Source organism: Acomys russatus, chromosome 5, assembly GCF_903995435.1.
Source record: "Acomys russatus chromosome 5, mAcoRus1.1, whole genome shotgun sequence".
Lineage (NCBI taxonomy): Eukaryota > Metazoa > Chordata > Mammalia > Rodentia > Muridae > Acomys > Acomys russatus.
The window spans coordinates 64,333,820-64,351,940 of NC_067141.1; the positions used below are offsets into that span (position 1 = coordinate 64,333,820).

General features: G+C 39.3%; 1 protein-coding gene across 6 annotated transcripts in view; it reads left to right on the forward strand.

Moving 5' to 3' along the window:
• The window catches only part of Btrc (beta-transducin repeat containing E3 ubiquitin protein ligase), a 170,183-nt gene that overhangs the window by 30,115 nt on the left and 121,947 nt on the right, over positions 1-18,121 (forward strand). For 3 of the 6 annotated variants that reach the window (XM_051146661.1, XM_051146663.1, XM_051146664.1), the window contains exon 2: positions 4,974-5,015. The exons of the other annotated variants lie outside the window; for them this stretch is intronic. In XM_051146661.1, the coding sequence (XP_051002618.1) occupies positions 4,974-5,015 (42 nt within the window). The remainder of the gene's footprint in view (positions 1-4,973; positions 5,016-18,121) is intronic. 6 annotated transcript variants of the gene reach the window in all.

Below are 18,121 nucleotides of genomic sequence, written 5' to 3' on the forward strand. Positions count from 1 at the left end.
CGGCAGCTTTTGATCTTCCCCATCTTATCCAGGCAGGAGATGCTCAGAAGAGTCACTCAAGGGTTTGACCTCTTTTTTGGGAAAGGAGCTTACTGTGGCTGCTCTTGCTGCCTTTGCCTGCTGCCTGCTGGGGAGAGAGAAGACTGATATGGTAGCCAGCCTGTCATCCTTCTGGTTTGTTAACATAGTACCAGCCTTGTGGAGTCATGGCAGTGGTTGTGAGCAAACATGTAAGCCTTTCTCAGCAGTGGAAGGTGGCTGCCTCTTCTGTTTCTTCCTTTGGTTACAGCCCAGTTTTCACCTCTTTTCATTCCTTCCCTGTCTTCCATTTCTCAGAAATACATATAGCCTAGCCTTCCCAATGAGTATTGGAATCATTGGAAGTGTGTACATTAGGCCAACTCTGCATTACTAAAAGCTTCAGCTGGTGGCCTACTTATTTCAAATAATATCTAATGCAATGATTTTTAGGGTAATAACATAATTTGGACAGTTCTTTAGGGCTTAATGCAATAAGATTTGACTTGAGTTTTTTTGTTTTTTGTTTTTTGTTTTGTTTTTTTTCTTTTTGGTTTTTCAAGACAGGGTTTCTCTGTGTAGCCTTGGCTGTCTTAGAACTGCCTCTGTAGATCAGGCTGGCCTCGAACTCACAGAGATCCACCTGCCTCTGCCTCCCCAATATTGGGATTAAAGGTGTGTGGCACTACTGCCTGGCTTAACTCGATTTTTTAATTCCATTGTTTTTTTTTTTTTTTTTTTTTTTTTTTATTTTATTTTATGTACATTGGTGTTTTGACTGTATGTGGTCTGTGTGAGGGTATGGGTCCCCTGGAACAGGAGTTACAGACAGTTGTGAGCTTCCCTGTGGTTGATGAGAATTGAATTCGGCTCCTCTGGAAGAGCAGCCAATGCTTTTAAGAGCTGAGCCATCAGCCTTTGACTTGATTTTTTAAAAGATTTATTTATTTATTATTTATACAGTATTCTGCCTGCCTGTATACCTACATGCTGGAAGAGGGCACCAGATCTCATTATAGAGATTGCTAGGAATTGAACTCAGGACCTTTGAAGAACAGCCAATGCTCTTAACCTCTGAGCCATCTCCCCAGCCCTTGACTGGATTTTTTAAACTTGAATTTAATACGGTCAAATTCTAATGTGGCCAAAATAAATCTTTTGTGGTTATTAAACAAAAAACTTTTAGTAAATCTGAGGTAATTGTCTGTTTCCCATGTCTAAGCAAATGAGCACTTAAAAAATACAGGAATCGAAAGCAGGCGATTTTTAAATGGCATGACAGAGAAAGGATAAACAAACAGGCCTTTTGTTCTCTTCTAGGACAAATGAGATATGGCCCGAAATCTGTTTGTCAAACTCGTTTTTCTGTACATGTATATTTAAAAGTGTGTGTGTGTACAAGTGCATGCATGCATGCATGCTGTCTAGAGAGAGGGGGCTGGGAAAGGATAGATCTCACTATGTAGCTCTGACCTGAAACTCCTTATGTAGTCCAGGCTACCCTCAAATTCAAAGAAATCTGTTTCTTCCTCTTAATTCCTGGGGCTTACAGAGTGGGCCGCCATACCTAGCACAACAACTATCTCTAGCTGGCCGGGTACTTACTATATAGCTGAAGAGGTGAAGAGGACCTTGAACTTTTGATTCTCCTTTTCCCTCTTCTCCTGTTTGGGGATTACAGGTGTATGCCACTGCACAGTTTATATGATGCTGGGAATGGAACTTAGGCTTTCTGCATACTGGGTAAACAGTCTTCCAAATGACCCACATCCCTAGCCCCAAAATGACTTTGTTAGTATTGAAAACATTCAGTCTCTAGATAGTGCTATGATGCCCTATTGCCTGCTAATGTTTAATATTTTATCTAATTTTAAAAAATAGTTCTTATTTTCTTTCAAAATTGACAATCTTAATTTCTGTGCTCTCCAGCTTCTTTTCTGTTTCCAACAACAGTTCCTTACAGATAAAGTTCTGCATCTGTAATTGAAGTCACTATTCTAATACAGATGTTTAGAATCTCAGTTGTTATTTCAACCACAAAGCTTGGGTAGACAGAAAGGGAGGGAAGTCCCCTGACATGAGGGAGGGAGGGAGGGAGGGAGGGAGGGAGGGAAGCAGCTCCCTATGCTTCCTTAGAACATTACAATTCAAGCCTGGCTACCTTCTAAAGCATTTGTTCATTATTATTTATTAGGGACACAATTAGTCAGATATAACTGTCTGATAAACTAGAATTTTGAACAAACAAATGCTTTAAAATTCTAATAACTGTGCATAACCAGTAAATTATTCTTACTTGAATTTCCACGGTTGTGCAGAGGAAGGTTCCTAAGTACATAATTGCATAAGAGAGCCACCCAGCTTCCAAAGGAGCCATTCCAGTGAATTGTGTAAATAATATGCTTTAAAAACACAACCTCCTCACATATGAATTTAGATTTTCCAGATATGGAGTAGCTTTGCACCTGTGAGACTAGAACACAGCCCTAAAAAGGCCTTCCTAATTACGAGCTTACCGGAGAGACTGGAATGACCCAAAGCAAATTAATACATAGATTTTTTTTCCAACTTCCTATAAAAACATTTTCACTGTTCTGCCTTAGTACAGAAAATGAAAGATCTTAAAAACCCACTGGTGAGAGGTATGAATCCTAGCATATACAAAATAACTTTTGATAACAACGTTCTAATTTTTTAAATTGCCAAATACTTGTGTTTTACTTCTTTTTTCTTTGTATTAACATAAATTATATCTGGCAGGGAAGATCAGAGGAGTTCAGGGATCTCATTGGCTGTGTAGTGAGTTCCAGGCCAACCTGGGATACAGGATACCCTATTCTTGAAAAAATAAGTTTAAGGTGACACACGCCTGTAATCCCAGCACTCAGGGAGGCAGAGGCAGGTGGATCTTTATAGTTCGAGGCCAGCCTGATCTACAAAGCGAATCTAGGACAGCCAAGGCTAGGACAGAGAAACCCTGTCTCGAAAAACGGGGGGAAAAAAATTACACCTGTAAAACACTTCTAAAATGCTAAAATGTGGCTAAATTTTTAAATTTCATGTTTCTATTAGATTATAAGCTCTTTGGAATTATGTCAGTTATTTCTGGTTTCAAATGTCAAGTTGCCTAATTCCCCTTTTAATAAGGATGGGCAGCTCTTAAAAGGATACAGAGGTGGTTGAAAGAACTAAAGGGAAGATGGATAGTCAGGTCCTGTAAGGACTAGAGCCAGGTATCAAATGTCTTTAGATCCGAGACAGTGATTCCCCATGTGTAGGACGGATCACCTGGGCATAGTTTATAGTTGTATATATTGCTGGATTTTGTCAGTATTTTGTTGAGGTTTTTTGCTTGTATATTCCAAAGAGATATTGGTTTGTAATCTTCATTCTGCTGTTGTTGAGTTTGAGTTCATACAATGAGTTTTAAACTTTGTTTTTGTGTTTTGAAACAGGCTTTCTCTGTGTAGCTTTGGCTGTCCTGGACTCGCTTTATAAACCAGGCTGGCCTTGAACTCAGAGAGAACCACCTGCCTCTGCCTCCTAGAGTGCTAAGATTAAAGGTGTGTGCCACTCAGCTTACACTTTCTCTCTCTCTCCCCCTTTTTTCTTCCTTCCATCCTTCCTTCCTTTCTTCCATCACTTTACAGCCTGATCCCAGGAGTTTTAAACTTGTACTTATTTTCAATGTTTACATTCCTATTTGCTTCTTCACTGTTTCTTTGCCAGTACTTTTTATTTCAAGAGTGTTTACCCTGAGTTATTGGAACATTTTTACTCTAGTTATATTAATATTTTTATAATTTATTCCAACATCTCTGTCATTTTGGTATTGGCATTGCTGACAAAAGCTGAAATTTCCCCTTTTGTATGCAAATTTGGTTTGTCATTGGCATTTTTGGTTGCCATTGTTTATTTTTTGAAACATTGTTTCTCTGTGTAGTCCTGCCTGTCCTAGATTCCTCTGTAGACCAGGCTGGCCTCAAATTCACAGAGATTCGTATGCCTCTGCCTCCCGAGTGCTGGGATTAAAGGTGTTCCTTACCACAGTGTGGCTGTCATTGGCACTTTTAATATTACAAGGCTCTGCATTTTAGTGTACTCGTATTAAAAACGGTGAGATTTTTGATGCCCATAGTGGTGCACACCTGTAGTCTCAGTGCTTAGCGGAGGCTGTGGCACGAGGAAAGCCTCTGCAAGCAATATTGAGATTGACTGTGTACATGATAATTGGTGGCCACCATGGGATCTTGCTGGTGGTCTTATATTTCAGTTCTTAGGGTCTTTAGCTTACTTTTGAGTTACATTTACCCATTTGCACCTTGGGGTGAATACTGGAGTTCAGTAACTCTTAATAAAATTGCTTTCCTGGCATCTTTCCCACATCCTGAGAGTCAATGCTGTCTGGTTTCTTAATTTCTTTCTTTCTTTCTTTCTTTCTTTTTTCCTTTTCTGAGACAGGGTTTTTCTATGTCACCTTCACCGTCCTGGACTCACTTTGTAGAGCAGGCTGGCCTTGAACTCACAGAGCTCCGCATGCCTCAGCCTCCTGAGTGCTGAGATTAAAGGTGTGCGCCACCACCGTCCAGCTGCTGTCTGGTTTCCTAGGGACTTATTTCAGTCTTGTATCTAGAAAGGCAGGGCTGTATTTAAACCTGAAAATGCTAATGCATCTGGTAGTAAATGATGAAAGGAATGAGGGTCCAGGGCTGGGGGTGATGGGAACAGGGAGGCTTTGCCTCTCCCTTTTTCAAAGAAGGCCTCTATTTCAGAGTTTGGGTTCTTTGGTACCTTTTGTCATGGGATAGCTTGGAGAGATGCCTTAGAGAGAATGCAGAGAATTTAAAGAAAAACATGAAGTTCTTATTCTCTCAAGATGCTCTACAAAACTTGAACTAGAATTAGGCTTTTTCTGGAGCCCTTTACCTACACTGATGCTCACTTTTGGGTTTCAGGCTGCAGTTCCGGCTGGTGGATATTGGAGGAATAATAAAAAGGTAAATGCACTGTTGGCTCAGTACTGTGTTAAGGTCCTCTTCCCCACCCACTTGCTAATGTTTACTTTAGAGTCCTCCATAGCTGCCCATGTGTTCTGCCCATCTGTGTTAGCTGCATTCAGTGGGAGATTCAGGAAGAGCTTACTGTGTCACGCATGGACCCAGGGCTCCCGTAGTCCCTCCCTATGCTACGTAGTGGTACATTCTGCAGCTTCAGTCTTTTGAACTAAAATCACCTTAAAGTCTGTCATGGCAACAAGAGTATGATGGGTAGAGAGCAGAAGATTAAAGTCATCAGGTCAAGTTCACTCTTGCACTCTTCGTTTCAGGTACCTGAAGGGTGTGTGTTAAAATCTCAAACTATGGTACCGGAACTGGATGTTCTCCCTCCTTCCTCCCTCCCTCCCCCTGCCTCTTCCTTTGTGCATGATACTGATTTTCTGATTTCCAGGCGTCACATGTGGTAGATAAGTGTTCTACCACTGAGCTATTTTCCCTATTTTGCTTCTTATCATTTACAAGTTTTTTATAAATTTGGGAGATTGAAATAATTTTGCATTTTGAAGCAATTTCAAAGATGTGAAAAAAAATTCACATTTTTATAATGTATTTTATAATGTATTTGACCTTTATCATTTCAATATGAGTTCAGTAAAGTTGTTAAAGGCATTTTACTTTTACAAAAAATTCAGAAAAAAAAATTCAGTGGGTATTTAAACAGCTATATTTGGAATATACCATCATTCAAGTGCACAGTAGCCATGTGTGACTAGTGTTTTGCATTGTATAGTGTGCATACACACATACACACATACACACACACACCTACATGTAGATACTGTCATGATTAAACCATCCATTTTGCTATTTGTCTTATCTATTTTTAAGCTTGCTTTTAATGGATTAGTTATTTTTTGGTATTCTGTTTCTTCTGTTGGCATGGTATGATTTTTGTTTTAATGGTTCGTTTAGAGGTTAAAATAAACTTAAAAAAAAAAAGAAAAAAAAAAAAGACAAAGTCTTGTTTTGTAGTCCAGGCTAGCTTTGAGCCTATCCTTCTGTTCAGCTTTCTGAGTATATGGGCCATAGGTGTCCACTTAAAATGCTAATCATGCAGTTAAAATTATGTATCCACAATCTCTAATTCTAGGATATTTACATTATGTGTACAATTTATTATGTTATGTAGTTTCTCTCTGTTTCTCCCCCAGCAATTGCCAATCAACATTCTGCCTATACATGTTTCCTGTTCTGTATATTCTGTATTTTGTTTCTGGCTTCTTTTACTTAGCATAAAGCTTTTGGGGTTCATCCATGTTATAACATGTATCAGTTTGTTTTTACTGCTAAATGGTGTTTTATTTAACATATAGTATAATTTCTTTTATTCACTCGATTATTGGTAAGTATCTAGGCCATTTGCGCCTTTTGACTATTTTGAAAAATACTGCTGTAAAAATGCATACATATATGTGATTGAATGCTTATTTTCAGTTCTTTCATATGTATATATGTGAATAAGTGGAGTGCTAGGATAGTCATGTGGTAATTCTACATTTACCATTTTTGAGATTTGCCAAACTGGTTTCCACAGTTTTTTTAATTTTATGTACATAGGTCTGTGTGAGGGTGTCAGATCACTTGGAAATGGAATTACAGACCGTTCACTGTGAGCTGTGATATGGGTCCTGGGAAGAACCGCTGGTGCTTTTAATTGCTGAGCCGTCTCTCCAGCCCTCTGGTTTCCACAGTTTTTGAACTATTTTATATTTGCACCAGCAACATGCTAAGGGATCCTGTTTCCCCATCCATCTAGCACTTCACTTCTGTCCTGGGTTGTTTTGTACTTTGCTACTAGGCTTCAGCACAGCTGGGCATCCCTGCATGCCTCTCTCCTGAAGTAACTGATTGACTCCAGTGTTTGTTTGTTTGTTTTTGTTTTTTGTGTTTCAAGACAGGGTTTCTCTGTGTAGCCTTGGCTATTCTAGACTGACTTTGTAGACTGGGTTGGCCTTGAACTCACAGCGATCTGATCTACCTGCCTCTGCCTCCTGACTACTGGGATTAAAGGCATGGGGATTAAAAGCGTGTGCCACCATCCTTGGTGATTCCAGTGTTTTTTAAGTTGCCATCCTAATTGGGTGTAAAATTATATTCTGATTTTCCTTTATTTTTTTTTTCTTTTTCTTTTTTTGGTTTTTCGAGACAGAGTTTCTCTGTGTAGCCCTGGCTGTCCTGGACTCGCTTGTAGACCAGGCTGACCTCGAACTCACAGTGATCTGCCTGCCTCTGCCACCCAAGTGCTGGGATTAAAGGTGTGTGCCATCATGCCCAGCTACGTTCTGATTTTCATTTTCCTAATGTTGAAGAATCTTTTCACCTATTTGTTATCTTTGTGCCACATACACATCTGTGCACATATGTGTAGAGTCTAGAGGTCAACCTCAGATATCACTTCTCAAGAGCAGTCACATAATTCTTTGAGGCAAGATCTCTCATTGGTTAGCTAGGAGCACACTGTAGGCTGGTCAGTAGCCCGGGGCTCTGCCTCTGTCCTCTTTTCCAGCCCTGGTATTGTAAGCATATGCCACCATGTTTAATTAACTTTTTACGTGGGTGTTGAGGATCAAGCTCAGGGCCTCATGCTCGCACAGCGCTTTACAATCTGAGTCATCTTCGCAGCCCCTAAAATCTTTATAAATTTGGGATAACAGACCCATATTAAATACATGCTTTGTTAAATGTTTACTTTGCAAAACAATATTTGCCTCGATTTATCAGTCTCCCTTAAAAATTTTCTTTTCACTCTTGCTGTTTCTGTTTTCTGCTCTCTCTATATTTTTTTCATATTTTATGCCTATGTGTGTTATAAACACTGCAGTTTATTATTCTTGCTTAATTTATGAGTATGTATGTTTTGTGTTTGTGCACCGATGCATACATGTCACACATACATGACTCACAGATGCCAATGTCAGGTGACTTACTCTGTTGTTCTGCACCTTAATTATTTACTTTCTTCTCCTCTTCCTTCTCTTCTTCCTCGTCTTCCCTCCTCCCTATCTCCCTCTCCCTCTCTCTGTTAAGACAGGATGTTTCTGTGTAGTCCTGACTGTCCTAGAATTCTCTTTGTAGACCATGCTGGCCTATAACTCATAGAGATTTGCCTGTCTTTACCAGCCTACTGCTGATGTGGGCCACCATGCTCAGCTGCTTGTATTATTATTATTATTATTATTATTATTATTATTATTATTATTATTATAAAATTGATTGAGGCCGGGCGTGCTGGTGCAGCCTTTAATCTCAGCACTCGAGAGGCAGGTGGATCTCTGTGAGTTCATAGCCAACATGGTCTACAAAGCGAGTCCAGGACAGCCAAGGCTACACAGAGAAACCCTGTCTTGGAAAAAAAAAAAAAAAAAAAAAGAAAAGAAAGAAAGAAAAATATTGATTGTTTGGTTGGTTGGTTGGTTGGCTTTTCATGATAGGGCTTATCTGTGTAGTCCTGGCTGTCCTATAATTTACTCTGTAGACTAGGCTGCCCTGGAACTCAAAGATCTGCCTGTCTATTGAATGTGGGATTAAAGGTGTACACCACCCCCCAACTCCACAGCTTATATTTTTTATTTTATTTTATTATTTAATTTATGTATTTATTGACACAGGGTCTATCTATGTAGCCATAGGTGTCCTGGAGTTCACTCTAAACTGAAGACCAGGCTGGCTTTGAACTCACAGAAATCCACTTGCCTCTTTCTCCCCAGTGCTAGGATTAAAGGAGTGTAGCACTGCTGCCTGGTTTATTTTATTTTGTTTTTTTGTTTTGTTTTGTTTTGTTTTTAAGCTAGGGTCTCTCAGTGACCTTGGAGCACTCCATTTTGATTATTCTGCCTGGCCTGCAAGGCCCTGGGGTCACATGTCTCTACCCATCATCCAGCTTCCCCAGTGCTCAGGCCACAGGGGAGCTCCACCACACCTGGCTTTTATATGGGTGCTGGGAATCCATACTCAGATCTGCTGAGCCATCTCCCCAACCCCAAGCTATCCACTTTTGAAAGTAATTTTAAGATGAGAAAGTTTTAAACTGTGTAGTGGCACATTTATATTTCTGGTACTTTATGCTTTTTTATCTTTCAAATATATTTAGAAATACTATTTTTTCAAAAAATATTTTCTGTTCATTTTTCTTTCCTTTCCCCTCAGGTTTTCTCTGTAGAAGATCAATTACACATATACATATACACCAGTTATACATATACATGTCACACAATTTAGGTTTAAAGTCACTGAGATTTTGTTGGTTTTTCCCTTTTAAAAAATGACTTATTAATTAATTTGTTTTTATTTTATGTGCACTGATGTTTTGCCTTCATGTGTGTCTATGTGAGGGTGTCAGGTCCCCTGGAACTGGAGTTACAAACAGGGTTTCCCTGTGTAGCCCTGGCTGTCCTGGAACTTGCTCTGTAGACCAGGCTGGCTTTCCTCTTCATCTGAGTGCTGGACTAAAGGCATGCACCACCGCCCAGCTTATTTTTTATGTTTTTATATTTTCACGTTTTCTTAAAATGTTTAAAGATTTTATTTATTTTATGTATGAGTGCTCCATCTGGATATACACCTGAATGCCAGTAGAGGGCACCAGATTCCAGTATAGAGGGTTTTGAGCTACCATGTGGGTGCTGGGAGTTGAACTCAGGCCCCTTTGAAGAGCAGACAGTGCTCTTAGCTGCTGAGCCATCTCTCCAGCCCCCTAAAATGTTTACTCTGTAGGAAAAATCCTATCTTGTGAAATTGCCTTTTCCGATTTTGTATTTTTCTCTTGGAGACTTCTTGTTTTGTTCTGAGGCAGGATGGATCCTGCTATATCCCACACAGTTCTTATTTTTAGCCTCCCATGTACCAGGACTGCAGATTTGCGCCACCATGTCCACCCTAAACTTAGTTTAGACATGGTGAATGTTACAGTCTCAAACATCTGTATGGGGTTTTTTTGGTTTGTTTTGTTTTTCCCTTCTTAGAAATTGTTGTAAAGCTCTTTTGGGTGATTTTGCAGATCAGCTTTATGCTGTTGTTGTGGATTCTTAAGATTTGTTAGGATAGACTTTATGTGGCTTTTTTTTTTTAAGTACAGTTTTTTTTGTTTGTTTGTTTTGTTTTTGTTTTTTGTTTGTTTGTTTGGTTTTTTTTTTTTTTTTTTTTTTCCGAGACAGGGTCTCTCTGTGTAGCTTTGGCTGTCCTGGACTCAGTTTGTAGACCAGGCTGGCCTCGAACACAGTGATCCACCAGCCTCTGCCTCCCAAGTGCTGGGATTAAAGGCGTGCGCCACCACGCCCGGCTTAAGTACAGTTTATCAGTGTAAATGACTTAGCTTTCTGGCGCTAAGTCACATATTTAGTTCTTTGTTTTTGTTTTTGTTTTGAGTGTCTCATTTGTACTTCTTCAGTTTAGCTGGTCAGAACAGAAGAGGCATGCCTCCTCCCTGTAAGCTTTGCATGATTTCTAGGTGTGGTGCTTATAGGCTCTGTTGTCGTCATTGTTTGCTTAGTATTGTAGAGTTTTACCATGTTAAAAAGAGTTTCATACTCAAGAACAGACTTAAGGAGGAAGTGAGTTCCCTGTTGAGTTAACTGAAGGCTTTTTCTTTAAGACATATGCTCCTTAATTCATTCTATCTATCTATCTGTCTGTCTGTCTGTCTGTCTGTCTATCTATTTATTTATTTTGGTTTTATTTTATTTTTTGAGATAAGATTTCTCTGTGTAACGTTGGCTGTTCTGGAACTCACTCGGTAGACCAAGCTGGCTTTGAACTTACACCTGCTTCTGAGTGCTGGGATTGAAGGCCTGAGCCACCACACCCTGCTACACTCTTTAATTCTAATCTCTTTATCTTCTATAAATTCTGTTCTGATTTCCGCAAGTATGTAGTCCTGTTGTACTCTGGGTTCTCCTTTCTTATGTGACTGATGGAAACCGCCCCCCACCCCAAGATTAGTCCGGTTGTTTTTTGGGGGGCCACTTTATTCGGTTTCTGTCCATGAGGATTATACATCCTGCCATTGTGCATTATCTTCAAATACTACTTCACACATCACACCTGGTTTTCCTGGCTTGTGGCCGACACTGGTAGAAGCTGAAGTCCTCCTGTTTGTCTTTGAGTTTCTATTTATTCACTTGTAACAGCCATGTGAGATGGCATTTAACTGTATCTCCTGTCCTATATCGTGAGCTCCAAGCCAGCCTGGACTACGTAGTGAGATGCGCTCTCAAAAAAAAAAAAAAAAAAAAAAATCCAAAGCACAAACTAAATTTAAATTTTAAATTCTCATTCTGCACAGCTCCAACATAGCGAAATTTCATGTAAGTAATGCCAGCCCTCCCAATAGTATAGTTTTTGAGTTTTAGTTAACATGGTGTGCTAACTATAGCTATGTATACAGGTGTCTTTTGCCAATTCTCCAGTCCATAGTAACTGCCAAAATGTGGGTTGTGGTCAGGCATGTCTTCAAAGTCTGCTAGTGGTTAGTAGCTGCTCTGTTACTAAGTTCATTTGTAGACAGCAGCATATTTAGTTGTGTTGGTCTTGTCCCACTGATATTTTGTAATTACTGATAATTAAAATAGGAAATTGGAGAATTAAAGGTAAATCAGAGTGACAAAAAATAGTAACTGAAGTTTGAGTGAAAGGTAAAGATGGTAAATAAGAAATAGCAAACAATAATGGTGCCATGGGTTTGAAAGTGTCGAGATGAGTAGCCACAGGAAGTTCGGAATGGTGCATTTCATTAACATAAATGAAGAAAATGATCATGGCACTTGAAATGATGAAGATGTCCCTGAGAAAACATTTCATATTAAAGGAAAAACTTTCATATTATAAATTCTCATTTAATACTGGCTAAGGTAGCGCACACCTTTAATCCTAGCACATTGGAGGCAGATGCAGATGGATATTGTGAGGTGGAGGCCAGTCTGGTCTACATAGTTTTAGGTCATCCAGAGCCTTAAAGAAGAAAATTCTTATTTAGATATTCACCCACAGGATATATGGTGGGACCTGATCTGAATTCAGAACAGCAGTTGTGAGGCATAGAAAAATTAATTGCTGGACAGACAGCCCAGTTTCTATTCCAAGCACCCACATGAGGGCTCACAGCCTCCAGTTTCAGGGGTACAACACTCTCTTCTGGCCTCCAAAGGGACTGCTTGCACATGGTGTACAGGCATTCAATCAAAGCACCCATACACATAAGATTTAAAAATCATTTAAAAAAGAAAAAGTGATTGCTGTGCATGGAACGCTTTGTTTTGTTTTATGTTTTTTGTTTTGTTTCTTGTTTTTTGTTTTGTTTGTTTGTTTTTTGAGACAGGGTTTCACTTTGTAGCCTTGGCTATCCTGGAACTGTTTGTTTGTTTGTTTGTTTGTTTGTGTGTTTGTTTCTGAGACAGGATTTCTGTTGTAGTCTTGGATCCACCTGCCTTTGCATCTCTTGAGTGCTGGATTAAAGGCATGCATTACCATGTCCAGCTTTGACCAGAGTTTTTGTTTTTTTTTTTAATGGCCACCTTTTTTTTTTTTTAAGTTTATTAATTTATTTAGAGGTGAGACATGCATGTGTGTATGTTGCACATGGAAATCAAAGGTCAATTTTTGGAAGTTAGTCCACTCTTTCTCCTGCATGGATCCTCTTGAGCTCGGGTCTTCAGGCTTAGTGGCAGGCTCCTTTCCTTGTTGAGCCATCTCAGCAGGTCTATAATTATTTTAAGTCTTTAGCTCAAGAGTGCTGACTTTGAGTTTGTGCTATACCTTGGCTTAGATTCAGGTCTCTTTCTAAAATTTTCTCATATCTGTCTCTTTTTGAATATATAAAATTTTTCTCCATTGTTATATTTGGTCATTTAATGTAACATGTTTACATGCTATTCAGCATGTTTTCATACACAAAGTCATTATGAAGTGTGTGCCACAGTCAATCTTACTAATGTGCCTATAACATTAATAAGATACACTTAGCATATTTGATTTTTAGAGTCACAAGTCTGGGCACAGCTGACCTGGGATCTCTGCTTCAAGATCTTTCACAGGTTCAAAAGTGTTGGTCAGGGCTGATGTCTAATTTGAAGACTCGATTGAAGAAGGATTAACTTCCAAGCTGTCAGGGTAGTTAGAATTCTTTTCTTCAAGGGCTGCTGGACCGAAAGCCTAGATTCTTGGTTGTTGGCTGAAGGTCACTCTTTCTTCCTTGTCACGTGGACCTCTTCAGTATGACTGCTTGTTTTGTTATATCATGCAAGCCAAGCAGGCACTTGAGTCTTTACCAAGATGGTACTTAACTTTATATGACCTAGTCATAGATAACGGTGTCTGATTATCTTTGCCAAATTCCTCTAGAATCAAGGTTCTAGGCCCTACCCATACAAGGGAATGGGGTTAGGTAAGGGTATGGGTACCAGGAGGTAGAAGCCATTAGGGCAGCATGCTAAAGTTTGCTTGCCACAGTTATAACCTGTTATCACTATTTTGATGTTCAGACTGTTACATATTTACCCTGTTCCAGCCTTTCATTCTGGCCACTGTGCCATTTTGACATATCTTTTGATCTTTGAGCTCAAGAAGTTATTCCAAACTCATCATAATATTTTAGGCTAGAGCTCTGGAATTAGTCGTTGTTCTAAGGCTCTGATTTACGGGAGATTGATATTTAGAACAATCAAATTGTTCATTGCTGTGAGTTTTAGTATCATAGGCATTCTCAGATACTCTATGTGTGTGTAAAATGTATGCATACACATCATTTTTCAAGATAACCTCTGTCTCACAGTAGTGTCTTCAGTTATAATGCAGCAATATAGCATTCATTCTGGGTTTTTTTTCTCCCTTTCTCTGAGAAGCCTAGCTTTTATCCTATTTAATCTTCCAGTCTTCCTGTTTAACCCATCTTGTGTTGTTCGCTATTGTCTCAATTTTCTCTCCCATACATCACTTGGGAGGTCATTTGACACCTTGTATGGTGCTGCCTTCTTCCTTCTTTAAAACCTGGGTCTGAAACTGAGTTCAGGGCCACAGTCTCCTCACCTTTAGTAGTGCCTCATGCCCTCTCGTGGAACCTTTGCAGCTCTTGCCCCTTGCCCTATGTGGTGTGGGTGTGGACACTTAGGTCATTCTGCCCACTGGTGTCTAGTTCCAGGCTCTGTGCCAGGCCCATTCCCTCCCTGGGGTATTGTTTTCATTCTATTTATTCCAAAAGCCTGTTTTGAGTTACTGTAATCCCCTAGTGTGATGCCTGCCTAGCCTGTATTCACTTTGTGACTGCTTAATGGAATTGTTTAGATAGAGAGGAGATTAGGGAGAGTTATCAGTTAAAATTAAACACAAACAAACAAATTCTTTTGTTTTGTTTTTTGTTTTTTTGAGACAAGATTTCTGTGTGTAGCTCTGGTTGTCCTGGAATTTATTCTGTAGACCAGGCTAGCCTCTAACTCACAGAGATTGAGCTGCCTGCCTCTGCCTCCCAAGTGCTGGGATTAAAGGAATCCACCACACCATGCCTTTAGTGTGTGTGTGATTTTATATATATATATATATTTTTTTTTTTTTTAATTTAGTGGGAACTTTATTGAAAATGCTTATGTAAAAAAGACCACTGACATTAACCTGGGAGTGGGGAGAGAATGAAAATGAATTAGTATATATTATTTTTTAAAGTGTTTTAAACCAAATGTGTCAGCACTTATGCAGAGATCACTTGACTCCTACATATATGTAATCATTTGTGTGGGTGATGTGTGTATATGTTATGTTGGTATGAACCAGGGCACATGTATGGAGGTCAGAGGACAACTTCAGGTATTAGTCTTGTTGTCTGGCTGTTTGAGACAGGATCTCTTTTGTTATTTGTAGCTGGGTATGCCAGGTGATCTGGCCAGTGATCTTGGGGAGTCTTCCTGTTTCTGCCTTCTATTTTGCTGTAGAGCATTAGGATTGCAGACTGCATGCTATCATTTCCATCTTAGCTCTTCAGATTTGCATAGCACATGCTTTTTTACTCAGCCATTTTTCTAGCATCTATTAAAGGTATTTACTCAAACTTTCATGCCATGTCTTTCTACTTGCATATGTTACTTTCACATCCAAATCATGATTTCAGACTGCTCTCCCAACTAGAGTCAGGGTCTATCTATGCCCACTACTGTTCTTCTAGTCACTTCAGTCGTGTGTGTGTGTGTGTGTGTGTGTGTGTGTGTGTGTGTGTGTGTCTGTACACGTACGCATACTTTATGTATAGTATGTGTCTGTGCCCTTGGATACCAGAAGAGAGTATCAGACCTTTGGAGCTGGAGATACAGATGGTTGTGAGCCACCTTGTGGGTGCTTAAAACTGAACCTAAGTTCTCAGGAAGAACAGCAAGTATTCTTGTATTAGTCAGGGTTCTCTAGGAGAATAGCATGTAGAGTTGATTATATATAATTCATATATTTATAGTTTATTAGAATGGCTACAGGCTGTGGACTAGCTAGTCCAACAGTGACTAAATATAAACAGAAGGGCCAAGAATCCAGTAGTTGTTCAATCCATGGGACTGGATATCTAATTCAGTATATGCTGAAATTCCAAAGAAGTAGCTTTTTTAAATTCTATTTTTTTCTTTTCTAACATATACATTTATATTATTACATATGAGTAAAATAAACTACATACAGCAGGAAAAACCACAAGATAATCAGGAATTATATAAATGTTACATTCATAGTGATTTGGCCATTTGTATTTGGCAAACTTGAAGTAAAAATCTTTCTAAATTTCTGAATGGAGATTAATTTCTATAATATCTTACCTCTTTTAACGTAAAACATCTACCTTGATCTAAAAACATCTTAACCCCTAACCTACTAAGCTTAATTGAAAGACTTAACTATCTGGTCTTCAAACCCATCAGAGACTTGAGAAGGGATAAAACTTAAATACCTGAGTGAACTTGGAGTGCGGGTTAGCAGCTTCCAAAATGAAAAAAATGACTGAGACAGTTTACTGCCTGAACAGTCACCCCACACTCTCTATAACGTTGGAGCATCATCTTCAACCTACTGGCCCAATATATCCGACAAACATATTTGCGAGGCAGGAACTATTGAGGACTTGCTTACCCTGTCTTGGCAGAGTTTGCCAGTCGACTCTGCCTGCATTTAAGCTTGTCTGTTTTTAGGCTGAATTCTGTCTGTGGCAGAAACAAGGACATTTTGTCCAGTGGCTGGTTTGCCACTTTTGAAGCCAACTCCATAGGAGGTTCTTTGATGTTCATCTTCTTCTTTGAGGCAGGCGGGGTGTTGCCAGGAGTTAACTTGTCTGGTTGTCAGAGAATCTTTAGAATAAATAAAATCATCTTTAAATGTCTGTAGGTCTTTTATAGAAAAGAAACTAGGTTTGACTCAGGGATGTATCTCTGTTCCTTTATCTTTCTTTTGTAGGTAAGAGATAGGAGCTGAAAAGAAGGAAAGGAGGATATAGAAATATAGAGGGAGGATAGAACAAAAGGTAGATTATCGAATCTACTCTTTATCTCAAGATCCTAATTGTTACTCACAAATAAGGCTATTTTTTAATTTAATGGTATTGAATTTTATATATTGATGCAAATCATGCTCATGTCAAAAAAACTAGTCTAATTTTATCACAAGAATATACACTATAGGCCTAATGTATAGATATGATTCTATAGATAGATGAAGTAGAATAGTTAAATAGGGTCTTCAAAAACCTCAGAAGTAGGCTTTAATGCCAGTGAAAGAATGGACTTGAGAGAGAGAGAGAGGAGAGAGCGGGGGAGAGAGAGAGGAGAGAGAGAGAGAGAGAGAGAGAGAGAGAGAGAGAGAGAGAGAGCACGCTCTTCCTTGTGCCAGCAGAAGGTGTGGCCCAAATTAAAGGTGGATCTTCCTACCTCTAAAGATATGGGTTAAAGGTACGTGTTCCCGCCTCAAATTCAGGTTAGAAATGGGTTTTCCCACTTGAAATGGTTTAATTAAAAAATACCCCAAAGATGTGTCCAGCCACTTGGGTTTTAGTTAATCCTGAGTGTACTCAAGTTGGCAGCCATAACCAACTGAGCCACCTCTCCAGCCTGTCATTCAGGTTGTCAATACTGGAGATGTTTCTTTCCTTGTAAGTAGTCACTGAGTTCCCCCGCCCCGATCCATGGCCATTAGTTTGATGATAACAACAGTCTTATGAGTGGGCCTTATTTCTCTAGGGTTTGTAAGTGCTGGGCCCCCTAAACTATCTTTAGCTCCCTATTTTGGAATAAAGTTTGCAATTCTATGACTTTCAAAATGCCTCCCCTGCTTTCTTTTTGAGACAAGGTCTTAGCCCAGGCTAACCTACCTTAAATTTACAGCATTAAAGTGCCATGTTTATGTACATTCTACTAGATAGAGTATTGTAGTTTAGAGCCTGTCTTTCCATTTGCTAGGAACCCTTCAACTTCTAGTAATTGATTAACCGTCCTTTTCCAGAGGTTGTACAGGTGAACAAGTGAACTGTGTAGTATTTCACCTTAATAACAACTGTTATCAGTAATGTCACTATTCTGTAAGCAACGATTACGTCTCTCTGGTGTGTATTTTGCACTGTTCTCTGATTAAGCACACTTATTTTTGAACATTTACCATAGGCAGCCTTGGTTGTCCTATAACTAGCTCTGCAGACCAGGCTGACTGTAAACTCATAGAGCTCCACCTGGTTCTGACTCTTAAATGCTAAGATAAAGGCATGTCCCACCTCTGCCTAGCTAAAGATTTTTTTTTAATATAATAGAAGAAAGTTTATTTAGACATTATGGTTTCAGATGTTTAGAGTCCATAATCTTGTTTGCTTCAACACAGGGGGGCAGATGCCTAGGGCAGCCACCAAGAGCTTCCACCCTGAGCTCAAGTAAGAGGCAGATAAATTATGGGATTTACAGGTATGAATCATATTCCTGGCAATCTCAGAGAAGAGGCAAAGATGTGATTAACTTACAGTAATATTGCTGCAAGTAGAACTAAAACCTATGTTTGAACTTTCCCTAAATATTAAAACAAATAGCACCTATTGTCTAGCCCGACTCAGT